This window comes from Fusarium solani, assembly GCF_023522795.1.
Source record: "Fusarium solani strain SB1 chromosome Unknown bctg00000002, whole genome shotgun sequence".
In the NCBI taxonomy this organism is placed as follows: Eukaryota; Fungi; Ascomycota; class Sordariomycetes; order Hypocreales; family Nectriaceae; genus Fusarium; species Fusarium solani.
Window position 1 is genome coordinate 4,720,335 of NW_027072155.1, and position 27,146 is coordinate 4,747,480.

General features: G+C 53.8%; 9 protein-coding genes across 9 annotated transcripts; 3 read left to right on the top strand and 6 right to left on the bottom strand.

Annotated features, from left to right (window-relative positions):
• Window positions 1–59: 59 nt before the first annotated feature.
• On the bottom strand, window positions 60–2,324 carry MRS44_005453 (uncharacterized protein; the record flags this gene model as incomplete). The annotated part of the gene is made up of 4 exons (XM_065622618.1): window positions 60–784; window positions 841–1,127; window positions 1,181–1,750; window positions 1,804–2,324. 4 exons carry the CDS (start codon window positions 2,322–2,324, stop codon window positions 60–62), a joined length of 2,103 nt encoding a protein of 700 aa, XP_065478690.1.
• Window positions 2,325–3,622: 1,298 nt separating this feature from the next.
• Window positions 3,623–5,557, bottom strand: MRS44_005454 (uncharacterized protein; the record flags this gene model as incomplete). The annotated part of the gene is made up of 3 exons (XM_065622619.1): window positions 3,623–4,574; window positions 4,623–5,004; window positions 5,053–5,557. 3 exons carry the CDS (start codon window positions 5,555–5,557, stop codon window positions 3,623–3,625), a joined length of 1,839 nt encoding a protein of 612 aa, XP_065478691.1.
• A 1,278-nt stretch (window positions 5,558–6,835) lies between these two features.
• MRS44_005455 (uncharacterized protein) lies at window positions 6,836–8,711 on the top strand (the record flags this gene model as incomplete). Its single annotated transcript, XM_046277871.2, has 2 exons — window positions 6,836–6,921; window positions 6,977–8,711. 2 exons carry the CDS (start codon window positions 6,836–6,838, stop codon window positions 8,709–8,711), a joined length of 1,821 nt encoding a protein of 606 aa, XP_046124543.2.
• Window positions 8,712–9,358: 647 nt separating this feature from the next.
• MRS44_005456 (uncharacterized protein) lies at window positions 9,359–10,141 on the bottom strand (the record flags this gene model as incomplete). Its single annotated transcript, XM_046277870.2, has 1 exon — window positions 9,359–10,141. One exon carries the CDS (start codon window positions 10,139–10,141, stop codon window positions 9,359–9,361), a length of 783 nt encoding a protein of 260 aa, XP_046124542.2.
• Window positions 10,142–10,908: 767 nt separating this feature from the next.
• MRS44_005457 (uncharacterized protein) lies at window positions 10,909–18,399 on the top strand (the record flags this gene model as incomplete). The annotated part of the gene is made up of 5 exons (XM_046284400.2): window positions 10,909–10,973; window positions 11,034–11,101; window positions 11,154–13,375; window positions 13,428–17,906; window positions 17,956–18,399. The coding sequence occupies 5 exons, from the start codon at window positions 10,909–10,911 to the stop codon at window positions 18,397–18,399; spliced, it is 7,278 nt and encodes a 2,425-aa protein (XP_046124541.1).
• Window positions 18,400–18,728: 329 nt separating this feature from the next.
• Window positions 18,729–20,529, bottom strand: MRS44_005458 (uncharacterized protein; the record flags this gene model as incomplete). The annotated part of the gene is made up of 3 exons (XM_046272410.2): window positions 18,729–19,384; window positions 19,432–20,382; window positions 20,436–20,529. 3 exons carry the CDS (start codon window positions 20,527–20,529, stop codon window positions 18,729–18,731), a joined length of 1,701 nt encoding a protein of 566 aa, XP_046124540.1.
• A 306-nt stretch (window positions 20,530–20,835) lies between these two features.
• On the top strand, window positions 20,836–21,936 carry MRS44_005459 (uncharacterized protein; the record flags this gene model as incomplete). Its single annotated transcript, XM_046268016.2, has 1 exon — window positions 20,836–21,936. One exon carries the CDS (start codon window positions 20,836–20,838, stop codon window positions 21,934–21,936), a length of 1,101 nt encoding a protein of 366 aa, XP_046124539.2.
• An 83-nt stretch (window positions 21,937–22,019) lies between these two features.
• Window positions 22,020–23,376, bottom strand: MRS44_005460 (uncharacterized protein; the record flags this gene model as incomplete). Its single annotated transcript, XM_046268017.2, has 4 exons — window positions 22,020–22,654; window positions 22,707–22,829; window positions 22,877–23,294; window positions 23,347–23,376. The coding sequence occupies 4 exons, from the start codon at window positions 23,374–23,376 to the stop codon at window positions 22,020–22,022; spliced, it is 1,206 nt and encodes a 401-aa protein (XP_046124538.2).
• Window positions 23,377–24,176: 800 nt separating this feature from the next.
• On the bottom strand, window positions 24,177–26,724 carry MRS44_005461 (uncharacterized protein; the record flags this gene model as incomplete). The annotated part of the gene is made up of 3 exons (XM_065622620.1): window positions 24,177–25,461; window positions 25,599–26,317; window positions 26,365–26,724. 3 exons carry the CDS (start codon window positions 26,722–26,724, stop codon window positions 24,177–24,179), a joined length of 2,364 nt encoding a protein of 787 aa, XP_065478692.1.
• Window positions 26,725–27,146: the final 422 nt, after the last annotated feature.

Here is a 27,146-nt window from a genome sequence, read left to right on the forward strand (position 1 = left end):
CTATAACTAAAAGTACAAGCAGGCACAGCCTGCATCATTAAACCATGCCACCTTTTTCTTCATTGCTGCTGTCCATTAAATCCCGTAAACCCATTACCCATCCCGTCAAGACCTGGCTGCAGCTGGTACATCTGCGTCGCCCAGTTCATGTTCATGTACTCAGTTTGCGGCGTCAAACCACCTGTCGGCATGAATTGGTCTGGGAGGATGGTGCCGTCGCCGACTTGTGAGTATAGCACGCTGTTGTTCCAGGCGTGTACATCTGCTGGGGCCATCGTTGTTGGCATGCCCATCGGTGTCATGGAGGGTTGACGCATCAAGTCGTCGAGGCCGGTCGACAAAGTTGTCGTCGTGGGGAGAACCTCGCGTACCGTCTCGGGGATTTGACTGCTTCCCCTCCTTGCAACACCGCGAACAGTCCGTACACTATCCCTGTGGTTGAGCCCAGTTCCCATCATACTACCGCTCTCCTCTGACCCGTCGTCCATGACCACTCCAGAGTCTGGTCGGGGTAGGATACCGCGGCCCTTCCGCTGGACGACAGCTTGCGCGGCCTGCGACCGAACAATCTCGTTCTTCTTGTTGCTGCGGTTGGTATAGGGCATGCTCTGCGCGTTTGTGATGCATTGGTCAAGAGTCTCCATGAAGCATTGGAAGAATTTTGTGGAGAGTGTGTCGAGGGTTTGTTTGTTCGAGATCAAGTTGTGGAGCGAGTTCGTGAGCTGAACAAAGGCCTGTTCGTAGTTGGCGGCGAGCTCAAAGTGCTCAATGACAGGTGTGTATTCTAGCGCAAGTCAGCAACTCATTCGTCCTCTAATTTTTGTCAACAAGGCATCTTACCATAGGGCTGAATGGCTTTGTCCTCATCGTCTGGGAAGACAATGTTCCAGATTTCCTTCCATTGAACTTCAGGAGAGGTACCACTCGCTCGCTTTCGGCTCAGTAGCTTGGTGGCCGTGCTAGGGTCAATGCCGCTCTCAGCGTCATGATCCGCAATATCACACATGAGCTCCTTAGGCAGTCGTTGGTGATCTCGCAATTCCTTTCTCGTCACAAAGTCGCGGTTGCATCGATCGCACACGTAGGATGAAGGGTCATCCCGCTTGTGTTGCTTAACGATGTGCTGTCTGCTGGGGGATCAGCCGTGGTTCATCAACAAGAATAACCGAGTTCAACTAACCTGAGCTCTGCAAACTTGGGGAAATATGTCATGGCGCAGCTGTGATGATCCCTCACATTAAACCGATGCGGATTGCGCTTCCTGAACGGGCAGCTCAGGCGGAGATTCTCATCCTCCTTCGGGTTCGGTCGAACACGCTTGGTCGGCAGATATCCCGAGCCGTCGCCGTCGCTGAACTCATCTCCTTCATCTTCACGCCTGACCTGCTTCTTCCGCTTGCCGCCTCGTCCACCCTCCTGAGATGGCGTCGAAGACGACGAGCTCGAGGTCGACAATGTGTGTGATAGTTGGCCATCAGATGCTGACTGCCAGATGTGCTGACTAATGTCTTGAGCGAAATTGGCGACGAGGTTCTGGACCTTGTCTGGAGAGATTGATACCTCGCTGAGATCGACTCCGTAGATGAGTTGAAGGGTGTAGTTGACAACGAGGTTGGCATCCTCCGGCGACACATCTTCTTCCGCTGTCTCAGACCCTTCCTCGTCGGCATCGCAATCCGGTTCATCCGAGTCACGCGATGAGGTTGGCGTCAGAACCCGCTCCTCCTTGACTGGCGACTCTGTGAGAGGGCTAGGACTTGTTTGAGCGACCTAATCATCTCAAAAGCATTGGCAAATTCTTACCTCACTGGCGCAGGAGGCTCTTGGATAATGGCAGGTCTCTGTTCCTCATGCAGATTGCGAAGCTTGAGCTCAAACTGGTCGGGGTAGCCGGTGACAATGGCGCCGTCATCCTCGTCATTGACAAAGGTCGAGCATGTGCCGCTGGAAGGATTGTGGCGATGACAAATGCGACTGGTGGGCCTTGAGCCGTCGAGGGTCGTGGCAGCGAACTGCTCGTGGATCGAACTGGCGTAGGTGGTGCTGATGGGGCTGGCGAGGGTTGACAGCGAATGCGTCGTGGCAGAGTCTGGGACGTTGGCGGATGAGATGCTGCTCATAGAAGACTCTGTCGGCGAACGAAGACGAAATGCGCCGGGCGTAAAGTGAAGGCTCTCGGGGAGTCGCTTGGCTACTCGCGTCTCGCTCCTCAGGTTGGGGAACTTGGAGACGGCGCCGTCATTATGGCGTCCTTGCGCTTCTCGCACCCGAAGCGGGAGATGGTGAAGGCCTGTCTCGCCGATGCGACCGTTCTGGTCCGTCATTTGAAGCGGCTTTCAAGAGGTTTTTGAAGAGGTGTTAAAGCGATGGTGATGCAGGTCGTTTGGATGATGACGATAACCGAGTCGAGAGATGAGACGAAAGGTAAGAAACACTTTAATCAAGTTGAAACAGCATAAACAATGCCTTGCTGCTGCCACTTAATTGCAACTAAGGTTGCACCAAAAAAGACAAGGAAATGGGGGAGGGGGCATGAAATGAGCGGCGATGAATGGGCAAGAAAAGAGGAAAAGGGAAATCAAGGAGTGAAAGATTGATTGTAGCAAAAAAGCTGAGATGAAACCCTCGAGTTATCTAATAATAAATGAATTGGAAGAGGAAGAAGGGAAGGGAGCCGGAGAGGGCGATGCATCCCTCCGTCATCCGTTGATGCAGGGAAGAGAAGAAAATGATAAGACATCAGTACCTACAAAATGTGCAACACACCCGTCCCTAGATCAGCTGAGAAGGCATGATGATATTATCAAAACATTCAATAGGCTTTTAGAGAAGCGTGTCCGATTACTCTATTTTTCCTGTAATTCTTAAATTTTTATGTGAATTTACTTCTTCTAAACGTCGCCATATTCAAGAAGCATTCCCTTCTCACGATGCATCATTTATTTCATCACCCCGCAATTTGGCCCCCAGAAACACCTCCAGCGCCTCAGGGCAGGCTGCCTCGCCTACTTGAAAAAAGCACCTCACCTCTGCACGTCACAGGAGGCCCCTCCGTCCTGTATAAATCCCTGCCCTCGCTCCACCGTCAGGGGCGACCAAAGGGGCAAAGCTCCCTGGTGATCGCGTCGTCCCCGGCGTTCTGATTCGCTCGTGATGGCCGTTGTTGCATGGGCAGTGTCGCTTCCAGGCAGGCGATACGATGGTGCTGGTCAGCCCTATGGTTCGCCCTGGAGGGGAATTTGGGGGCCAAAATCTGGCGCCGTTTGATAGATGTCGCCGTCATTGTCAAGACAATCGTTTCAGGTTGGCAGGAGACGGTTGAGATGAGGCCAGATGTGTCATGTTTCACGCCATCAATTGCTGTCATTGAATGCCATTAACCGCCATCTGAAGCTGTCAACAAGGGAGTCATTGACAATCACCACCCTCTGACTCTAGGGTGAATAGCGTCAAACATGAGGCAGATTTCATGGCGCACAAAGGGGCCCAAGGCAGCAATCCACGGGACGATAGCGTCAAATTATTCCAAGTATATACATTCTATACACAATATCTACCACACCCTCACATCCATCTCCCTTCCACCACAAAATATTATTGCCTAATATTTGACCTGCAGCTATTAGAACATGCTCATAAACGCAGCCAATACCGCCAGACCAAGACCGAGCGCGGCATTCAGCTCCCGAGTCTGGCCAGCTGCATTGGTCGTCGCCTTCTTCGCCCCGGGCTCGCGTACCTTGGTGAGGGTCACATTGAAGGCAGGGTTCTTAACAGCCGTGCTGACGCCCTCGTCGCCCTCGATGAAGACAAACTCGTCCAGAGGAAGGAAATCGTACACCTTGCGGTCCTGTGCGAACCATGTCTGGCACGTGCCGTCCTTGAAGAAGAGTGCGCTCTCGTACTCGGCGTCCTGCTGGGATGTGGTCATGTCGAAGACGGTGCGCCATGCGGTTTGGCCCTTCTTGTTCAGGTTGGTAGGGTACACGCGCGCGTCGACGTACTTGCTCTTTTCGACCTTGCCAGACTCGAGGGCGTCGAAGCTGTAGCTGCCGATGTGGTTGAGGACATCGAAGCCGCGGATCTGCCAGCTGTTGATGACCAGTCCGGGACCGTTGTCAACCTTGAATGAGATGCTAGAGTTGGTTTCCTTGTCGGCGTACTCGCCGGCAAAGGCCTCCTTGGCAGAGTCACGACCGACCTTCTCAATTGCAGGGACAAGAGCGTTGATAACGGAACTGAGAACAGTAGAGGTGACATATTGGTTGGCAGAAGCCTCCCTACCACCCGACATGATGGAAATGACAATGTCATAGTCAGGGATGAGAACGGTTTGCGAGTGGTACAAGCCAAGGTCACCACTCTTGGTGTAGACGTCGATGAGGCGGCCATCAACGGTGATGTTGTCGCCACGGAGAATCTCCCAAGGAGCTCCGACCTGGTAGCCCCAAGAAGCAGTGTTGGAGATGGGCTTCATCCACTTGCGAGTCTGGGCGGGAGAGAGGAACTTGTTGGTGAGGATACCCTCAGCCAGGAGGAGCATGTCGGCAACGGAAGAGAACATGCCGCCAGCGCTATGAACAGTTAGTGATGATCAAAGAGTGTGCATAATTGTTACTTACCTGTCAAACACGGCAAGAGAGGCATTCCAGGTGGGTTCACTCTCAGGGATAAAGAGATCCTCAACAGGGGGGGTCTTGCCGACATAAGTGTTCTTCATGCCAACAACATCAAAGATGTCGCGCTTGAGGACCTCAGCAAAAGGCTTCTTGGCAGCAGCCTCAACCACAAGACCCAGCAAGGCAATGCCAACGTTAGAGTAGACAGGGTTGGTGAAGGGTCCATACACAGGAGGTCGGAGGTTGACTTGCTCGAGGAGATCCTTCTTGGTGCAGGGAATAGTGCCGGGAAGACCAGAGCATGTAGGACCGTCGCCCTTAGCGAACTGGGGGAGACCCATCTGCGCCCAAGGGGCAGATCCTATGATTCCCAAATCCTGGGCCACTAGTACGGGTTAGCGAATCGTTCCAGAAGAGTAAGATGGCGACTCACAGTCAACACCAATGCCAGAAAGGTGGCTAGCCAGAGATCCAACGGTGATATCCTCCCACTTGAGTGAAAAGATCTCATCCTCCTTGGCGGTCTCGTTAAGCTCAGGCAGATACTTGAGCACAGAAGCCTCAAAGTCAATATCGCTGTTCAGAAGAGCAGCAAGCACGGTGAAAAGCTTGGAACCACTAGCAATTCGGAAGACGGTGTTCTCATCGACCTTGTCGGTACCTTCGCCAGGATTAGGAGGTGTGAAGTGGTACGTAAAGAGCGGGTCATCCTCGTGGATGGACTTGACACCGATCGATAGGGCTGAGGTGTTGAACTTGGAGGTGATCTGTTCTTCGAGACCGGCCTTGAGCTTTGTAGCTGCGGTTTGAACCAGTTTGCTCTCGCCTGGAGCTTGAGGAGCTGGGAAGACGGCGCCTAGAGGAGGGCATGCTTTGGCTTCGACGAGAGACAGAGCGCCAACGGCCACAACGGCCACCAGCTTTGAGAAGGAAGGCATTCTGATTTTACAAAGAGTCAGGAAAAGGAAATATTATAACTGATGAGAAGGAAAGAAGCGAGTGATGGTGAGTGATGGAGGATGAGGATGAGGATGAAGGGTTCGTTATTTCCGCGTTGAAGCTCCGAGTTATATACACGGATAGAAGCTCATACCATCACCATCAAGTTAAAGGGATCGTCACAAAGAAGCGCCCAAAGCTAGACCACGACTAGATCATCCATGCCAGCCAAGTCCGACAACCCGACCAAGCCTCCACTTCAATTTGAAGATCCTCACAACATCCAGTGAGCGTGAAGTTGAAGGCGTCGACTACACGTTTGACCATCACCATCTAATCTCGGACCTGTAGTGCGAGCTTATCCCGTGGAGCCGATGCCACATCGAGGCTCAGACTCGGGAACATGAAGGGAAGAGCCGCGCGGGGTGCGACGGCAGAGTCCGAGATGTTCAAGTCCGAGGTCGAGTCCGAGCGGACCAATAAGACGCGGGCAGCAAGGGTTTGCGATAGCTTCCGTGTGGAGCAGCCTCAACGGTCAGGTCTTGTAAGGCTGAGGCGTTTTTACGCTTACCAAGGCATTGGAAGATGCAGGAACTTTGGTCTGACTGCATTGACGAAACCGGTTGTTGGTGTTCCTTTCATTAGAGTTTTGCTTGTTTCTCGTGCAGAATGTGAGCCCTATTCCAAGCTTGGAATGTCAATTTCTTGGCGTTGGGCTCGGTGGCGGCAGTTGACATGAGGCCATTCACTGTCTATTCTGTCTATATGCTTTCAAAATCTTCACTATCCCTTTGTAGTAATTGCTGGATGATCAATGACTTGGCCACATGTTCCTATGAATATCAACTCCATCTCAAGAGCATCAGCTCGGAATTTACCCTAACCTTCAACCCACCCAGAAGCCAGAAAGAACCTCAAAATAAACCGAATTAGACATGAAACAAGAGACACCAAACAAGCTTCTCACCATACCCCAGCAGCTCGTAGGGCTCCATCAATGACACCTCATCGTGGCTGCGTCTCACAGCCCCAGCCTTAGACGCGAACATCTTGACAGCGCCTCTCCGCGGGGTGGGCTGTGCTTAATTCCAGGGGTCCCTTGTAAGCATCAAGGCGGGCACGGTAGAAGGATCGGCCCCTGGTGATGACAGCAATAAACAATCCCCATCGCCCGCCCTCTTTTCCCCTCATTGACCGGCTCGGACTCTGAACCTCGGACTTCTTGTTCTTGCCCTAATATTTTTGCTAGTCTTGACTCTTCTTTGTTGTTAGCCGACATGATCTCACTCCCGTCTCAGACAAGTCCAAAGCCATCGGGACGCAAGGGGAGTAAAAAGGTCCGGACTGGCTGCATAACCTGCAAGTCCGTCTCCTCTCATCTTGCTACTTCTTTGAACCTCTCATTGACATTGACCTAGGATTCGAAAAGTCAAGTGCGACGAAGCAAAACCTCATTGTCTACGATGCATCAAAACAGGTCGCAAATGCGATGGCTATCGCCACTCGCCAAACTCTTCCCCAGAGCCTCTGTCGCTTAGTCCCTCGCCTGGCTTTGGGTCCCCGGCTGAGACGCGCGCTTTTGATTACTACCGCTCGCGTACTTCCAAGATCTTGTCTGGACCGTTTGACACGGGCTTCTGGGGCGGCTTGGTCATCAAGATGAGCGCGTCGGAGCCAGCCGTGCGCCACGCGATATTGGCTATTAGCAGTCTTCACGAGGCAGTTGACTCTAGAAGCAGAATGGGACACAAGCTTGATACGCGATTTGCGTTTCGAGAGTATGGGAATGCCATCACGTCGTTGCGCAACTGGGCTCAACGCGATGAACCCTCAGCGATTCCACTCCTCGTCTGCATCCTCTTCATCTGCGTCGAGTTCCTGGCTGACCGCGACTCGGCTGCTCAAATGCACATCTGCCAGGGTCGAAAGATCCTCTCAGGTCTAGGCGACGGACACTCTTCAACAATGGAAATGGTGAAGCGCTCGCTCGTGCCGATATACACGCGTCTAAGTCTCTCGAGTTTCCTCTTTGGCAGTCGTCCGGCCCCTATCCCAAACCACTTGAGAGCCTGGGTCGAGGTGCCCGCTGTGTTTGCGACGGTTGAAGAGGCTCGGTACGGCTTGTATCTGATACTGGATGAAGGCTTGCAGTTTGGTACAAGAGCGCATGCCCTTGCCTTTGATCCTAATTGCGACCCTCTGGTCATGCAGCAGCTCCAGAACGAACAGCAACGACTCTTGTCACAAGTCAGCCGGTGGTACGCCGCCTTTACCGTCCTCACCTCCATGAGTCCGCAATCTCCAGCCTTGGAGGGCCAGTTGAACATTCTCCGAATGTATCATCAGGCAAGCCTGGTCTGGATATCCACATCCTTGCAGACATCCGAGCTTGCGTTCGACGCCCATCTCCCGGCATTCGCATCCATCATCTCCCTCGCATCTTCCGTCATTGGTTCCATCCCCACAAACTCCAAGTTGGAGCCCTTCACCTTTGAGACGGAACTCGTCGCTCCCGTGTACTGGACTGCGACCAAATGTCGCCATCCCTTGTTGCGACGAGCAGCCCTCAAGCTCCTGACTCGAGAGCAGATGCGAAACAGGCGGGAGAATCTCTGGCACGTCCGCGAAACGGCCGTGATCGCTGCTCGCATCATTGAGTTTGAAGAGTCCGACATCCAAGATCCCCTGGATCTCACATTAAGCGCCATGTCCACCAATCTAGAATCTTCAAGTCAAGGCTCTTCCGAGTCCGGGTCTTTCGACATCCACACGTGCAGTGCCAGGAAGATCAAGATTGACGTGTCAAGCCCTCCCACTCTCCCTGCACTGCCACCAACCTTCACCGATCCAACACCAGCAGAAAGTGTCGCAGGCAACACGCCCGGGAGCGGCGCATCAAGCATGTCCTCGCCAAGCAACATGTCCGAGCCCATGTCGCCGATAACAGCCGCCCTCGAGGGTATTCAGCAGCTCGATACCGCCGCTCTCAAGTCAGCGAGCCTAGAGTCGCCGTTTGGAGTCCCCGAGCACCGGCGAATCAAGAACGCCATCATTGGGGTGGCTGAGGATGGAGGGATTTGGACGACTTTCTTTCAGGATCCTGAGCCAGGGCAGACGCAGTGGAAGGTCACGAGAGAGTTTTTGAGATGTTAGAAGATGTGATGGAATTTTAAGGAGAGCGAGGAGTTGGTATTGGTGGTTCTCAACTGGGAATGATGGTTCTTTAGAGATAATGATGGTTTCATGATTGAGCATTAGACAGTGTTGATGATATAAATGACTTGCACGACATTACCAATTAAAGCTTTACGTGTCACATGCTAAAATGATTTACGTTTTTGTCTCTTTTTTGTCCCCCATGCAGGTTGATTTGACGATGTCTCACAGCGGGTGATCGCTGCTGCTTGTCTTGCTTCGCTTGCTACCCTACGTACATTATGAGAGGATCCAGAATGAGGGATCAACCGCAATTAAGGTCGTGTTACAAGGGCTCCGGATTATCGGAAGCGAGAAAAAATATTAGAATTATCATTTTTAAAGTAATTTTTCATGTTTGATAGGTTTATCTGTAAAACCATAGCTGGCTTTCGTCTATCTGGTTGCCAAACCTGAATTGATTGATGACCAGTGTAAGCGAACACAGCGTCACGTTGTCTCGGACATGGAACCATCGATTGATATCCGTGAACTGCAGGCTGGGTAGACTTCATACACACGTAGGTAGGCATGAAAGCATTATGAATAGGTTTCCAACATCAAAGGGGTATCAGTATTCAGTGTGCTAACTATCATCATCATGTTCAACCTCTGGCCGCCTCTGCCACCAGCTTTCTCCGTTTATTCCGCTCATCCTGCTCAGCCAAGACCTTGGCCGTCAACGAAGCTGCAAACGAGTTGTTGATGCCGCTGATCCTAGAGTCCTCCTTCTTCCCCGACCTGCCGTTCTCCTTGCCTGCGGCTTTGGCCTCCTCCTCCTTTACATCATCACCCTTGCGCTTCTTCTTCTTTTCTGACTTGTCCTTCTTCAACGTATGTGTCAACCCTTGACACTTGAGCTTTTCCATTCGCTTCTCTAGTCGCTCGACATCCGTCTCTGTGGTTGCCAAGATCGTAATGATGTTGTCCTCACTGAACTCCACACCACATTCCGGACACGCCTTTTCTTGGATCTCCTTCATTGCCACGTCGGCGAATACGTGCCCGCAAGGAACTAGGTAGACAGCCTTGACGGCAGGACCCAGCTCCTTCATCGAGATGGGGCACACCCACTTGCTGCCGTTCTTGGACACCTTCAGCTTCGCCACATCCCGCAGAGACTTGATTCCTAAACTCGAGGGCGTGACATCGTTCGGATCATCTGACGGCATCAAGCCTTTTAGGATCGCTTCGTAGTTGTAAAGGCGCCCGCGCCAGTCCGAGACGACAGTGTCGATGTCGAGGGGTTCGCCACTCAGTGCGCAGTGAGCCCATGCATGAGCAAGCGATTCGAGCGCGGTGGCTTTCAGTTCGGAAACGGTCGGGGCACGCGCTGCGTTCTTGACAAGCTCGCGACGCTTGGGGATTGAGCCGCCGTCGTTACCCATGGTTGTTGATTGAAGGGAGATGCAGGGGATTCGATCGAGAGGCGCAGGTTGCGCGACAGGGGTGATGAGAGTTCGAAGATGCGGTAAGAGGAGTTTGAAGTCGCGTGGCCAGGTAAATGGGAACACCAATATGCGGATAGAATGGATGAGCGGTGCGTGGGATAGAATACGGGCGAATAGTTGCGAGAGTGGAATATACAACCAAGGATCCTACCAGGTTGAGGCGATTCCTAATTCCTAAGATTTGGTGCTTATCGATAAGCTTTAACGCCTTTGTATCTGGTCCGTATTGAAAGCGGCCTGCACTGTATGGCTTGCGTTTATTGGTGACGTAAAGTGAAACACGCCCGCAATTGACACTGTGCCAACACCTCGGCACCGCTCCACGGCTGGCCCGCTAATTCCAAACCTCAGGTCAATCTAATGCCCTCCGCCTGACCCAAGCTACCAACCTCAACTTCCCCGTCAGCAACAACAAAGCGATGCGCCTGTGAAGGACGTTCGCTGAGCTGGTGCCTGCTTGAGGGCGGCGTTCATTAACTTATATACACATCAGAGCATCTCTTCTCGTCCCCTCGTTATCCGCATTCCCCAAAAGCAGACGACACGTACTCGGCTGCGCGCTCCTCGTTGGACTCGAAGCTTGATCTCCAACTCCCCGCCCGACCTCAACTTTTGCCCGACCACGCGATCGCCCGCCTTCCGGGGCCTCCCTATCCCAGTACATGCGACGTTGATCGACCGAATCCGAGTGCCGTACGGGCAACATGGCACAAGCACAGCAGGTCGCTTTAGAGCGGCTTGAATACATCACCCGTGGCCTTCGTTCGAGGTAGGCTTTGAGTGGCTGCTAGCTGCGCCTGATGAATCATGGATGCTAATTCTACAGCAGGAGCGGCGACGATGTGCGCAAGCGGTCTGCGATACAGCTTCGCGAGCTCGTAGTTGTCTGCCATCGAGGTACGAGATCGGACGAAACCCCAGACCTGAGCTGCTGCTAACCTCCCCTCAGACCTGAGCCCCGAGCAATTCATCGCCTTCTACAATGCCGTTAACAACAAGATTACGCATCTCATCACACATGGCAACGACTCTTCCGAACGCCTGGGCGGCATCTACGCTCTCGATGCGCTCATCGATTTCGAGGGCGTTGACATCTCCGCTAAATATACGCGTTTCACACAGAACTTGAAAACGATCCTCCGAGGAAAAGACATCAATCCGATGCAGCCTGCCGCGATCGCCCTGGGAAAGCTTTGTCGGCCTGGTGGTTCCTTGATATCTGAGTTGGTGGACTCGGAGGTCAACACAGCGCTCGAATGGCTCCAGAACGACCGTGTGGAGGAGCGACGATATAGTGCGGTGCTTGTTCTTCGAGAACTCGCTCGCAGCGCGCCGACTTTGATGTATCAATACATCCCGACCATCTTCGACTGGATCTGGGTTGGACTTAGAGATTCCAGACAGCTCATCCGTGCGACGTCGGCAGAGACAGTTAGCGCCTGCTTCCGAATCCTCCGCGAGCGAGACCAAGAGATGAAGCAGTTGTGGATGAGCAAGATTTACAATGAAGCGAAGCAAGGACTCAAGGTTAACACAGTCGAGTCCGTCCACGGTTCGCTGCTCGTCCTGAAGGAGCTCCTCGAACAGGGAGCCATGTACATGCAGGAGCACTACCAGCAGGCTTGTGACATTGTTTTCAAGCACAAGGATCATCGAGACCCGACCATCAGAAAGACCGTGGTGCTTCTGATCCCCGATCTGGCCAGCTATTCCCCCGCTGACTTTGCCCACACATGGCTACATAAGTTCATGGTTTACTTGTCTGGCATGCTTAAGAAGGACAAGGAGCGTAATGACGCTTTCCTTGCCATCGGTAACATCGCCAACTCGGTCAAAAGCGCAATCGCCCCCTACCTCGATGGCGTGCTCATCTACGTGCGCGAAGGCCTCAGCATTCAGTCTCGTAAGAGAGGCTCAGTGGACCCCGTCTTTGACTGCATCAGCCGACTTGCCGTGGCTGTCGGCCAGACCTTGAGCAAGTACATGGAAGCACTGCTGGACCCTATCTTTGCGTGTGACCTCACTCCAAAGCTTACTCAGGCCCTTGTCGACATGGCCTTTTATATCCCACCCGTCAAGCCGACAATCCAGGAGAGACTACTTGACATGCTCAGCGTAGTTCTGTGTGGTGAACCTTTCAAGCCTCTTGGCGCACCACAGCCAAACACACTCAACTCGGTGCCGATTATCCCCAAGGACGCCAAGGACCCCCTGGCTTATGAGCACCGGAGGGCCGAGGTGAAGCTGGCGCTTAACACTCTCGGAAGCTTCGACTTCTCCGGTCATGTACTGAACGAGTTCGTGCGTGACGTGGCGATCAAGTACGTGGAGGATGAGGATCCGGAAATCCGTGAAGCTGCGGCCTTGACCTGCTGCCAACTTTACGTCCGTGACCCTATTGTCAACCAGACCAGCTACCATGCGCTCCAGGTTGTGGGCGATGTCATTGAGAAGCTCTTGACAGTCGGAGTTTCGGACCCAGAACCTAACATTAGACGGACCGTCCTGGCGGCTCTCGACGAGCGATTTGACCGACACCTGGCCAAGGCGGAAAACATTCGCATCCTCTTCTTCGCCTTGAACGACGAGGTCTTTTCGATCCGAGAAGTCGCCATCTCCATCATCGGTCGCCTGGCTAGATACAACCCAGCATATGTCATCCCTTCGCTGCGCAAGACCCTCATTCAGATGCTCACTGAGCTTGAGTTCTCCGACGTCGCCCGTAGCAAGGAAGAGAGTGCCAAGCTTCTGAGTCTCTTGGTTCAGAATGCGCAGTCCCTTATCAAGCCATACGTCGAGCCTATGATTTCGGTTCTGCTTCCCAAGGCGAACGATCCTAACCCCTCAGTTGCAGCCACCATTCTCAAGGCGATCGGTGAGCTTGCAACTGTGGGCGGCGAAGACATGCTGCCATACAAGGACCGTCTGATGCCGCTCATCATTGATGCGCTGCAGGACCAGAGCTCTAACTCGAAGCGAGAAGCCGCTTTGCATGCCCTGGGACAGTTGGCCAGCAACTCGGGTTATGTCATTGAGCCCTACCTCGAATACCCACAGCTCTTGGAGATTCTCCAGAGCATTATCCGAACCGAGGGACAACGAGCGCCATTGCGGCAGGAGACCATCAAATTGATGGGTATCCTGGGTGCCCTCGATCCTTACAAGCATCAGGTACGTTCTCTAAGCACTTCGCTCAGGAACCAGATACTAACCGGGTTAACAGGTCGAAGAACGAACACCAGATGCCCGACGTCTTGAGTCCAACCAGTTGACAGACATTTCCCTCATGATGACCGGTCTGACCCCATCAAACAAGGAGTATTTCCCAACCGTCGTTATCAACGCCCTTCTGCAAATCCTCAAAGATCCATCTCTGGTCCAGCACCACGCAGCTGTGATCGAAGCAATTATGAACATCTTTCGCACCCTGGGACTGGAGTGTGTGTCGTTTCTTGATAGAATCATACCGGCCTTCCTCCATGTCATCAGGTCAGCAACCTCCACAAGATTGGAGTCCTACTTCAACCAGTTGGCAACTCTCGTCAGCATTGTCCGACAGCATATCAGAAATTATCTCCCGGACATTGTCGAGATCTTGCAAGAATACTGGCACACGTCGCCATCGCTTCAGACCACCATCATGTCTCTTGTCGAGGCCATCTCAAGGTCTCTTGAGGGAGAGTTCAAGATTTACCTGGCCAGTCTTCTTCCACTGATGCTTGGCGTTCTTGACAAGGATACCTCCGCTAAGCGCACCCCGTCGGAGAGGGTGATGCATGCTTTCTTGGTGTTCGGTGCCAGTGCTGAAGAGTACATGCATCTTATCATTCCTGTTATTGTCCGCACATTCGAGAAGCAGGGTCAGCCTACATTCATCCGAAAGCAGGCTATTGACACGATTGGAAAGATCTCGCGTCAAGTCAACCTCAATGACTACGCTGCAAAGATCATTCACCCCCTGACGCGTGTGTTGGACATGGGAGAGCCTCAGCTGCGACTGGCTGCTCTGGACACCCTCTGCGCCCTCATCCAGCAGCTGGGCAAGGATTACCTTCACTTTATGGGCACTGTCAACAAGACTATCAACCAACATCAGATTCAGCACCCCAACTACGAGCTGTTTGTCAGCAAGCTCCAGAAGGGTGAGGTTCTGCCTCAGGATCTGAGCTCTGCCGACCGATTTGCCGATGGATCGGAGGAGCCCACCTTTGCTGACCAAGGAACGAAGAAGCTGGAGATGAACGCCATTCATCTCAAGGCTGCTTGGGACACTAAGGGCAAGTCGACCAAGGAAGATTGGCAAGAATGGCTGCGACGATTCAGCACAACTCTGCTGACTGAATCCCCGAACCACGCCCTGCGAGCCTGTGCTAGTCTCGCAAGCGTTTACCTGCCTCTGGCACGAGAACTGTTCAACTCGGCGTTTGTGTCATGCTGGAGCGAGCTGTACGAACAGTTCCAGGACGAGCTCATCCAGAACATCGAAAGCGCCATCAAGTCAGAGAATGTCCCACCTGATCTGCTTGGACTTCTGCTCAACCTTGCCGAGTTTATGGAGCATGACGACAAGGCTTTGCCGATTGACATTCGAGTGCTGGGTAGGGAGGCTGCTCGCTGTCACGCCTATGCCAAGGCCTTGCACTACAAGGAACTGGAGTTCCTTCAGGACCAGAGCAGTGGCGCTGTCGAGGCCCTGATCGTTATCAACAATCAGCTTCAGCAGTCTGATGCTGCTATCGGTATTCTCCGCAAAGCTCAATTGTATAAGGAAGGCATTCAGCTGCGGGAGACATGGTTCGAGAAGTTGGAGCGTTGGGAGGAAGCCCTGGCTTTCTACAACAAGCGAGAGTCGGAAGTGCCTGAAGACCAGGCGATTCCTGTCGACATTGTCATGGGTAAGATGCGTTGTTTGCACGCCCTGGGCGAGTGGGAAGCGCTGGCTACTCTGACTGGCAGCACCTGGGCCAACTCGACGCCCGAGGTCCAGAGGATGATAGCACCCCTCGCCACGGCTGCCGCATGGGGTCTGAATAAGTGGGACTCTATGGACAACTATCTCTCGTCGCTCAAGAGGTACTCGCCTGACCGATCATTCTTTGGAGCAATCTTGGCTCTCCACCGCAACCAGTTCCGCGAGGCCATCGCCTGCGTGCAGCAAGCTCGAGAAGGACTGGACACCGAGCTGAGCGCGTTGGTTAGCGAGTCGTACAACCGAGCGTACCAGGTTGTGGTCCGAGTCCAGATGCTCGCTGAGCTGGAGGAGCTCATCGTCTACAAGCAATGTGACGAGAAGAAGCAGGCCATCATGAGGCGAACCTGGGAGACTCGACTGAAGGGTTGCCAGAGGAACGTCGAGGTTTGGCAGCGCATGCTGCGACTGCGTGCTATAGTGATTGCGCCGTCGGAGAACATGCACATGTGGATCAAGTTTGCCAACCTGTGCCGCAAGTCTGGCAGAATGGGACTGGCCGAGAAGTCGCTCAAGCAACTCATTGGCAGCGACGCTCCTTTAGAGTCTATGATCCCCTACTGGAACGAGAGGCCGACAGCACCCGGGCCTAGGAACACGGCGGCGCAAGTCATCTACGCTGTGCTCAAGTACCAGTGGGAGCTCGGACAGCAGCCCGGTTATAAGTTGTCTGGTACCGCTGAGAAGACTCTGTACTGCCTGCGCAAGTTTACCAACGATGCCGCCCATCGCCTGGATATCGCTAGGGCCCATCTCAGTGCTCAGACTGGCGGCGATATGGGTATGGCCACCGAGTACGGCTTCCAGAACCAGATGGACCCTTCCCTCATGAGCCCGCAGACTCAACGCGCCTTGTATGACCAGACGGTGTTGTTGGCCAAGTGCTACCTCAGACAGGGTGAGTGGTTGATTGCTCTCAACAAGGATGACTGGCAATACACCCAGGTCCAGGACATTCTTACCTCGTACTCGCAAGCGACAAAGTACAACCCTCGATGGTACAAGGCCTGGCACGCCTGGGCACTGGCCAATTTTGAGATTGTCCAGGCGCTGTCAGCGAGAAACGAAGGCCACTTGTCGAGGACGGATCAGGCTATGGTGATAGAACACGTTGTCCCGGCCGTCAAGGGCTTCTTCAAGTCGATTGCCCTGTCAGCGGGAAGCTCGCTACAGGATACCCTCCGGTTGCTCACGCTCTGGTTCACACATGGAGGCAGTGCCGATGTCAACGCGGCCGTGACAGAAGGCTTTGCCAACGTCAGCGTCGACACATGGCTGGAGGTCATTCCTCAGCTCATTGCCAGAATCAACCAGCCTAACAAGCGCGTCCAGCAATCCGTTCATAACCTGCTCGCTGATGTCGGACGAGCTCACCCTCAGGCTCTGGTGTACCCCCTGACCGTGGCTATGAAGTCGTGGCAGAACACCCGTAGATCGCGCTCTGCCGCCCAGATTATGGACAGCATGCGACAGCATAGCGCGAACCTGGTTGCCCAGGCTGACACGGTCAGTCACGAGCTGATCCGTGTGGCTGTCTTGTGGCATGAGCTCTGGCACGAGGGACTGGAAGAAGCATCTCGACTGTATTTTGGCGATCACAACATTGAAGGGATGTTTGCGACTCTTGAGCCACTGCACGAGCTTCTCGAGCGAGGACCCGAGACCCTTCGAGAGATCTCATTTGCCCAGGCCTTTGGCCGGGATCTGAAGGAGGCTCAAGATTGGTGCCGACAATACGAGACAAGCCAGGATGTCAACGATCTCAACCAAGCCTGGGACCTGTACTATCAGGTTTTCCGCAGGATCAGCAGACAGCTACCTCAGGTTACGACCCTGGAGTTGACCTACTGCTCACCCAAGCTGCTTAACGCCAAGAACCTTGACCTGGCCGTCCCCGGAACGTACAAGAGCGGACAGCCGATCGTGAGGATAATGTCCTTCGAGACGACGTTTAGCGTTATCAACTCTAAGCAACGGCCGCGGAAGCTCAACATTAATGGCAGCGATGGCAAGTCATCGTCCTTCCTGCTCAAGGGCCACGAAGATATTCGCCAGGACGAACGAGTTATGCAGCTGTTCGGCCTGTGCAACACCCTCCTGGCCCACGACTCGGAGTGCTACAAGCGCCACCTCAACATCCAGCGGTATCCAGCCATCCCGCTGTCGCAGAATAGTGGTCTGCTGGGCTGGGTTCCCAACAGCGATACTCTCCACGTGCTGATTAGGGAATACCGCGAGAGTCGCAAGATCCTGCTCAACATTGAGCATCGCATTATGCTCCAGATGGCGCCCGATTACGACAACCTGACCTTGATGCAGAAAGTCGAGGTCTTTGGTTATGCGCTTGACAACACAACGGGCCAAGATCTGTACCGTGTGCTGTGGCTCAAGTCCAAGTCGTCTGAGGCCTGGCTTGAGAGAAGAACAAACTACACACGCTCGCTGGGTGTCATGTCTATGGTGGGCTATATCCTGGGTCTGGGAGATCGTCATCCTTCCAACCTGATGCTCGACCGAGTCACTGGCAAGATCATCCACATTGATTTCGGCGACTGTTTCGAGGTTGCCATGAAGCGAGAGAAATACCCCGAGCGGGTTCCCTTCCGACTGACTCGCATGCTGACGTATGCGATGGAAGTCAGCAACATTGAGGGTAGCTTCAGGATTACATGCGAGAACGTGATGAGGGTGTTGAGAGACAACAAAGAGAGTGTCATGGCTGTTCTTGAAGCGGTGAGTTGCCTTGATTCTTGCGATATGATATGACACTAACGAGTGGCAGTTCATCCATGACCCCCTTCTTACCTGGCGATTGACCAACGCTGCCTCGCCAGCTGGTCCCAACTTCCGCTCTGATAGAGACGCACCGATCCCTGGCGCAGGAGGAGCCCGAGCTAGACGCCAGTCCATCCTCGACAGCGACGTGGCGCCCTCTGAACTTCTCAATGCAGCCGAGCCCTCTGCACCACCATCACGAAGCCGGGCTAGGACCAACAGCTCAGCCGCACAGGACGGCAACCCCATGGTTAACGGCGCTCAGGAGGTGGAGAGCCAGAACGCGCGGGCAGTCGAGGTGCTGGACCGCGTGGCGCAGAAACTCACGGGTCGGGACTTCAAGAACAATGAAGAGCTCGACGTGATCAACCAGGTCAACAAGCTCATCATGGAGGCGACCAAGCTGGAGAACCTGTGCCAGCACTATATCGGATGGTGCAGCTTCTGGTAGACGGGGGCTGTCTCTGCATGGATCTGAGATACCCCCATTGTTTTGTAGATGTGTTTAGAGGAGTTGAGAGGGCTTTGATGATTGATATCAGGGATTGATTCATTATGCGAATGTGAAAGGGGGAAGGGAATTGCTTCTTTTTGCGTGTGGAGATGTTATTGATGTACGAGCGAGTAGCATGTGTTATACAGTCACGACTTGGCTGTCTTGTACAGTCACTCAAGCGATGCAGGTGATTAGTTTACTCTCTCAGCGTGTATAGGTCAAATCAAGTCAAAGTCTTGTTTTATATGCGATAGCAGGCATAGTATTTACCTTGATCCATCTCCTTATAGCTCATCCTTTCCTCGAAAGGCCTGCCTCGCAGCGACCTCCTGAAAATCACACGCGGCTGGCGTTCCAACCTCCATCTTGTAGACGCACTTTTCCGCCTCGCTGACCCTCCAGAGCTCCTCGGTCTCTGAGCAGCCCAGCCACACGTCGGTCCGCCTCTTGGGACCGTTCCAGCACTGCTGTCCATCCTCGTACCGGAGAACAATGCGCTCGCCCTTGCCGAGGCTCTTTCCGTCGAGACGCTCCTCGTCGTCGGCGATGTCGCGATCGACGCGGTTGAAGAAACCCATGGAGCTGTGGCCGTGTCCCTTCTTTGACTTTTGCATCGTCTTGTCCAGCCAGCAGTGCTCGTACGTGTACTCTCCCGCGTCGAGGCTGATGCACTTGCCCTTGAGGGCGCGGAAGATGCCCTCGGGGCCGTAGTCCTTGTCGAGGTCTGCCTGCTCCGACTCGAGGGACTTGGCCTTCTTCTCGAGGTCTCTGTCGGCGGCTGCGAGGGCCTCGCGGGCGGCGCGGACGAGGGTGGATTCTTGGCCGGGGGCTGTGTTGTCGGCGAGGAGACCATTTGTGACGAGCCAGACGCGGAGGGAGTCGAGGGTGCCGTGGAGGAGAGAGCGGGCGAAGGATGGGAGATAGGCTTCGAAGTTGTAGACTGGGGATGTTAGCCATGAGCTTGTGTATAGGGGTTGTGTGACTTACTGATGTCAGTATCGCTGCCATCACCCTCCTCAAACTCCTTCCAGTTGACTCCATTGCTCTCACTGTCCTCCCTAAGGACACTCAAGAGATCAGCGTCATTAACGTCTTGCCTCTGACCCTTCTCAGACTCGACACGGGCAGAGTAGTCCTCAAAAGACCTGATGGCAGACTTGACACCCTCATCGTTGAAGTTGGGGTTATACTCGGACTTGAACTTTGTCAGAAGCTCCTCCAGCTCACCGACTCGGTCCTTGAGCGCGTCGCGCTGGTCGACGACGTTGTTGAGTGTATCCCTTAGCTCGTTGACGCGTGCCTTGGCCAATCCGACGAGAACACCCAGCTTTCCACCGCTGCCCTCGCCACGGACGACCTTGCCCTTTTCCTCCTGCTCGACCTCGCGGTGCTTCTTGGCTAGCTCTTCTCTCTTGGCTTCGAGGTTGGCAATCTCCTTCTTGAGGTCGACGACCTTGGCTTCGACTTGTTGACGGAGAGACTGAGCTTCCTTGATGAGAATGTCTCGTTGCTTGGATGCCTTTTCCATATTCTTTCGCTTCTCTTCTTCTAACCTCCTGTATTCCTTGCCAATCTCGGCACACCTATTCTCGCACTTGACACCGCCTACACCACCATACTCCTCGGTGCCATCACAGCAGATATCGTAATCGCACACGCCGTCATTGACGTAACTGAAAGGCACGTACATGCCAATGTGACCCTCATTGGCACACCAGAAGCCAGGAAGAGCATTGGTAGTGTTGGTCGTGCCGGAAACGGAACCGGCAAGGGGCTGCTCGGGGGAGAGAGGATCGATGTTGGCGCAGGCGGCGGTGCCTGGTTCGTCGGAGCCGTCGGGGCAATCGCACGAGTTATCGTTGATCTGGCTCAAGCTCAGCTTGATGGCAGCGTTTGTGATGCAAGAGAAGGACTCCTTGCCGTCGTAGTGAGCGGCGACTGTTTGTGGGTGTTAGCTCAAGCTCGGGGATAGCTTCAGGAGGAGAGCATACATTCAGGGCCTACACCTCTTGGCAGACTGCCAGCAGCGGCCAATGTAAAGGCGTAGATAGCGCTCAGCAGCGCCACAGAGCTTGGATGCTGCATTTTGTACGTGTCGAGGCTCTAAATGTTCAAATATCGAAGCTCTCGCTCTCGTTGAGAGTTGGAGTTGGACAGGTCAGCCAGAAGGAGACGACGACAAGGGAGAGGTACCCACTGAAACTAAACTGCAGGGGACCTGACACCCCCTGGGCGGTAAATGTTCGGTGAATGATGGACCCACTGGAGGGGTGAGGGCACTAAAAGGTGGGGGATAAGAAAGAAAAACTGTTGCCCCTCCAAGGAAAACATCAAGAGTCACCAACTGAGAATATCGACATTCTTTTCTTTCTCTGATACGGATTATACAAGATGGCTCCTACAGACCAAGAGGCCATCAAGGCCCTTAGCACCCTCGTCGAAACAGCTACAATCCTCCTTAAACAGCTTCAGTCCGTCCTCACTGAGATCCAACGAAACCCATCCTCCTCGTCCACGTCAGATCCCAACACCAAAGACATCGACGCCCTAGCTCTCGCCCGCGACTCGTCTTCCCTCATCCGAGCCCACGGAACAAAGATTTCTCTTCTCGTCATCAACGAACCCTTTACACCGAGTGCTGTGGCCACCGTTATTCGAGAACTCGTCAAGGGTCCTATCCCCGGTTTGGCGAGTGCCGCGCAAGCTTGCGAGACGAAGCTTTACACTGCTGTTGTGCGGAAGGAGCTTGCGTATAGAGCGCAAAAAGTTCTAGCTGAGCTAGAGAAGCTACTGCAGAAGGTTCCCAAGGATGGCAAGGTTCTCTCAGGTGGAAACAGAGATGGCGGAAAGGGCAGTCTTGCTCTGACGGGTATGCTGTGGTCAGCTTGCGATGATGTTATTGGCTTGGCTACCATGGGCGTGGGAGGCTTCTTTGTCAAGAAGGCTGAGCAATGGAGAGACACACTCAAGGATGTTATGGAGGAGATGAAGGAATGGGGAGATGAGGAACCCGACGACGACGAAGACGAAGATGAGGTGGACGACCTGGCAGATCAACTCGGCGACGCCTCCATCTCGAAGCAAGAAATGCTCGACGACCTCATGAACTCGGGAGGAACAATCCCCAAATCAGACCCGGACAAGATCCGCCCCCGTCTCGACTCAACTCTCAAGCGTCTCCGAATGGTTGTCCTCCTATATCAAGCCATCTCCAAGCGCCGCTTTAAGAAACTCCCTAAGGATACCACCAAATCCGACATGCCCCAGCAACTAGACAAGACGGCCAACGTGCTAGAGGGGCTACCGGATCAGTTTGGTGATTTGGCTGGTGCATTCTATGATCTTGATCCTGAGGAGATTGATAGACTTATGGAGGAGTGCTTTGAAAGTGCGGCTGGGGTTGGTGAGGTTCTTAAATTAGGGTGGCTGGGTGAGAAGGATGAGTTTACGGAGTGGATAGACAAGTTTCAGGTTGAAGTCAAGAAGACATGATGTCTTTTTGTCTAAAAATACAAATATCAAGACCATCCAGTCTCACGAAAGTATACACGCCAGCTTCAAACCAGGCAAAGCATCTACAACCCAATAGCCAAGGCATTAAAGTTGACGTACCCTGTCGACGGCAAATTCGCAGTAATAGCACCTCCGACGACACTTCGACCTCCCATCTCGAGCTTTACTTCTCCAAGGCTGCCATCAAAGGGGACTTCAAAGTAGCTTGCTCTGGTACCGGTGCCGTTGGCGATGAACCTCTCTTCTCGAGCGTCTCCGATCTTGATGAGGACTTCTTCTTCGCCGGTTGTGATGGCTACGACGCTGACGACGTCTTTGGCACCGACGCTTGCGCTCTCGGAACCACCTTGGCCCCAGACTGTACCTCCATCGGAACCGAGCGTAGCGGAGGTAGTTCTATACCAAGCAACAGCCGTCTCTCCATCAGGAAGAGGCACATCGGGAGTCCCGGCCTTGTACGCCTGAATAAAATAAGGCAACACAGACCTCAGGGCAGAATGTTCATATCCATCGACATAAACCTCTGCGCCACCCACAATCTGCGAAGGAACAATATCCCCAATGTAGCTCGACTCGCTGAAATCGTTCCAAGTGATGATCTCGATGGAATCAGGGAGGACGTCGAGGACTTGGAGCCAGCGGTCGTACCAGAGGGATTCGCTGGAAGAGTACCAGTTCTTGCCCCATTCAGCGAGGTCTTACACTTTGTTAATGGGGGTTTGGTAGTTGGAGAAGAGGGAGATACTTACTGACGTAGAATGAAGGGCTTACTCCCATCATGAAGGGCTTTTCCCCGAGGACAGACTTGTATAGCTTGTCTTCGTCGGCTGTCATCTTCGTTTCTCCAGCCTTAGGCCAAGCATTCCACGAAACTGCACTCATTAGCATAAGGTCAACCCCCTTTCAACAAAACACTTACAAGCTCCATCAACAATGCTCAACTTATCCCTCAGCCCATCAGGTCCAATACTACTCCAATCCGGCACCAAAAAGATACCCCCCGTCTGTTGTCTAACACCCTCCCACTGATCCGCCCACCCAGTCCCCTCAAAAGTACTGACAAGCGGCCTCCCATCCCTCTTAATCTGCGCCCCCGAGTCCTTGAACTGATTAATCAGATCAACAACAGCAGGAGAATCCCAAGAACTCGTCTGCATGTCAAACGAGAGGAACAGGCCAAACGAGGCGGCTTCGGCGGCTGCGTAGGCTTGGTGGAGCTGGGTCAAGGTCCAGGTGTCTGTGCCGATGTTGAGGGCGAAACCGTCGATTCCGACTGCTTTTGCGTCGGAAATGTCTTTTTGCCATTGTTCGGGGGATTGGCCGTCGGTGAGGCCGACCTGAGTTTGTGTTAGATGGGGAGTTTTGCGAAGGAGGACTATGGTCCAATACCATGTAATGGGCGTAGACTTGGCGAGACATGCTGCGTCGTGCGATACACATGGATAACGGATAGAAGAGTGAAAAGAATCCTGCGTTGTAAAGCAAAGAATGACCAAACAAGAACCATTCAAGAGGCTCTCAACTCTTCTATATCACCTCTCTACTCACAAGGTTACCAAATCTCACATCAGCCTTGGCCATCAAGCGGAAACACTCGAATTTCGCTTCATCGTTCCATCTCCTCGCTTGTGAAACATCCCTTCAATCTCAAGGATCACGGACCAATTGCAACAACCCTTGGCACAACTCGTACCTTGGCGAACCGGCATAGACAGGATGACATCAGCTGAAGGATTCGAAACGTGGGATCGGAAGTTTTGGAGCCGTGGGATTTGGACGTTCTTCAGGGTTCGTATGTCGTCGTGTTGAATGGGTGCATTGATTTGGCCAATCCCACAGGCCCCTTGTGAGGCTGAACTGGTGCGACAAGAATAATAACACCAAGTTGAGAGGATTCGATACAAAATAGGAAGCTGAAGTCACACATGTTGCAATATCGGCCTTGTCCCTATATAGATCATTAGTCAAGTCAATATCGTCTCCTCATGCATGCCACATTCCATCGACTTCACATCAAAAGAATTGTCGCTAAATCAAGTTTTCATGGCACAACTATTACATGCCCGCTACCTGCCCACCCTCGGCATGACTTTGCTTGTCGTATACAAAATACATACTATTCATCCGTCGTTGACTGTCTACTCACCGATTCATCTCTGTACAACCCGACTCCACTTGTGCTTACTGTCGAATCTCGCCTGGTTGACCGCCTTGTTCGTTTATTGTGCCAGCGTTGCCACTGTTGGGTGTCCAAGCTGCTTGTCCTCTGCCTCGTTATCATTCGTAGGTGCTGGCGTGTCCGGTGTAATCGTCAACGCAGGCGGGCAGAGAGAGCCCGTGTATACCTCCGTCTTGGCAGCTTGCCCACCCTCCTCCACATGCTCTATATCCGCGTCCTCCTTATCATCTTCCTTCACCTGGGATAATGGTCGTGGGTGTGGAGCTACACCGCTACCAGGAGACTCCGTGTCGTCACCCTCACGCCGAACAGACCCATCCTCGAGATTGGCCCCAACCATCTGAGCCAGGCTGCTAAAGTTGAACATGGGTTCAGCTCCAGCGCTTCCGGCATCGCGATCTCCGTCATCACTGTAGGCGCCAAGGCTCAGTCCACTAGACCGAGGGTTTCCATCGGCGCCTGTATATCCAGGCCCAGAGTAGCTACCGGCAGGGCTGTCCGCCAGAGACGATCCGACCGAGGAAGCGTTGCTCATCTGTCTAAGATGCGAACCCCCTCGGGTAGGTGCTGACGGGAGAGGAAGAGAGCTCGAGGACGACGTCGGTCCGGTGTGGGATTCCTGGGGGCCTCGATCAACTCCTTTACCCTTTCCTGCGTTCTCATCCTTGGCTCTGGCTTCCGCTGGCGTGTCAGGAGTGCTGGATGCTTGCGATGCCCTCGAGACTGTAGCCTCCATCCTCAAGTTGCTGGCAGTACTATTGCCACGTCGTCGACCCAGGCCCAAAGATAGACTGCTTCCACTTGCACCGCTGGCGCTGCCACCATATGGATGAGCACCAGCCTTCTTGGCTGCTTTCCGCTCTTCCTTCTCTCGCTTCTTTGCCTCCTTTCGTATAGCCTTCTCTTCCTTGCGCTTGCGTTCCTCTTCCGCAGCCAAAGAAAGACGAACGGCTTCCATAAACATCATTTCTTCGAGCTCGTCCATCCTATTGCGTCGAGCTCCGGGAACGCTCCTAGATGAGTCCCTAGCACCAGGCTCTGGTCCCTCGGTCGCGTCGATCTGAGAGCCCTCCTGGCTCTGGTTCTGGGCGCTTCCACTGGCATTGTTATTGCTTCCAGTGTTCCTCCTGCTGAAACGTCCAGGTCTCAGTATCGATCTTTGCTCATTCCCACCCATAAGAAAAGCGGCGGTGTGAAGCGCGGTTGCGGCAGCGGCTCTACGGGCCTGGTGATTTCTAGCCGATGCCAGCTTTGCCGCCCAGTCAGGCCGTACGCGATCTGTAGTGATGACATTCGGCGCATTCGCAGACAAACTATGTGTGCGCCTGCGACCGGTTGGCGCCGGCGAGGTTGGGGGAAGTGTACTATTCAATGAGCTCTGCGACGACATGGCCGTGCCGTATGGAAGGTTGCCGTGCATAGTAGAGTAGACGAGGCCACGACGGAAGGGGGAGGATCGTACGTGACACCAAACTCTGGCTGCTGGCAGTATGGGCACGACGATGGCTCCGAAGTAAGCATCTCCGGGGGGTCGTCGGGTGTAATACCCTGGGTAGGGTCTCTGGCCTCGCCGTTGGGGTGATGCTCGGGAAGGTGAGGGTCTGCGCGCTTGATCTGTACAAAGCATTCACTGCAGATGGGTTGATCACAGCATCGCGTGTGGTTAAGATAAGGGGGATAAGAAAGGAAGCAGATAGGGCATTCGTCAGCATCCTTGTACAAAAAGACCTCGATCGGCTGGCCGTTAACAAAGGGATCGTGAGGTAGAGTCACTTCCTTGGGCGATAGATCCGTCGACGAGGCGTTGCGAGATCCGACACTCAGAGCAGCAGCGAGCGCCTTTGCTCGAGGCTTGAACGGAGAGCTCGACTTGTTTGGCCCGGCCGATACGGGGGATGGGAGTCCTGATCCAGCATTAGATCCGCTACGATCTGATGCCACGGAAAGGGTCCGAGGCCCCATGGGCACCATAAGGTTCTGGCTCGAGGCTGATGGGTGCTCCACGGGAGCAGGCGGCTGTGGTATCAGATCCGGATCGGGAGGCGCATCGGCGGCGGGGATCGGAAGGCCGCGGGCAGCGGCAATCAGCTGGTGTTCAGTCCAGCTAGGAGACCAATCGTTGAGACCTTGCCAAAAGGGCGCAAGCTTTCTCTCAATCTGAATGGTACAGCTGTCAGCATGCTAGCGATTATCGCAGTAGCGGTAAGAAATACCTGTAGTTGCCTCACGACAGGCTTGCTGAAATCTTCAGTTCCCGTGTAGGTGCCCAATGTGACCAGATAACCTCCATCGACGTGCTCCTCGCGCATACTGCGCTCACGTTCCTTTGCTCGCGCAATACGCTCTCTTTCAAGCCTTCTCGCCTCACGTTCCTGCTTGGTCTCGCGACGCTCAAAAGGAACATCCTGTCTCTCGCGGGAGGAACCAGCGCCAATACCAAAGATCTCTGCCCTACTCATGCGTCTTCGTGTAGCTGTCCCCGACTCCCTCATGTTCATGTACTCCCGAACTGAGGGATCTCCAGGCGTTGAATGGCGCCGGCCGGGATCGCCCTCAGGCCGGGCCTCTTTGGTACTCGAGTTACCCATGACGAAGGTTGGGAGGACGGCGGCGGCTGCTCGAGGTTAGCCGGATGGCGCGATTGCGCACACGAGCCGCTGGTCTTTATGCGGCGGTGTTGGGGACCAAGGCGGTGATTGTCGGGCGTCGCTGAGTGTGACAAGAAACAAAGAACCGTCGTCGAATAACGGGGTTGCAAAATAGATGCGGTGGAATCTATGTTGATGGCCAGAAGAGAAGTAGAGTTCTGCCACGAAAGAGTGCACTGAGCGATATGGACAGAAAAGGCCCGTCTCGATCGGCGGCCGGCTGTCCCGCGATGGGTGGAAATGGGGGAGGGGCGTCAGACGACGGGGGTCGTCCCGGAGGGCATTTCGCTTGGGGCGGGAGGCTATCGAAGATGGAGAAGGTGGTATGCGACAGCGATGCAGGTACGGATACGGGGTAGCGG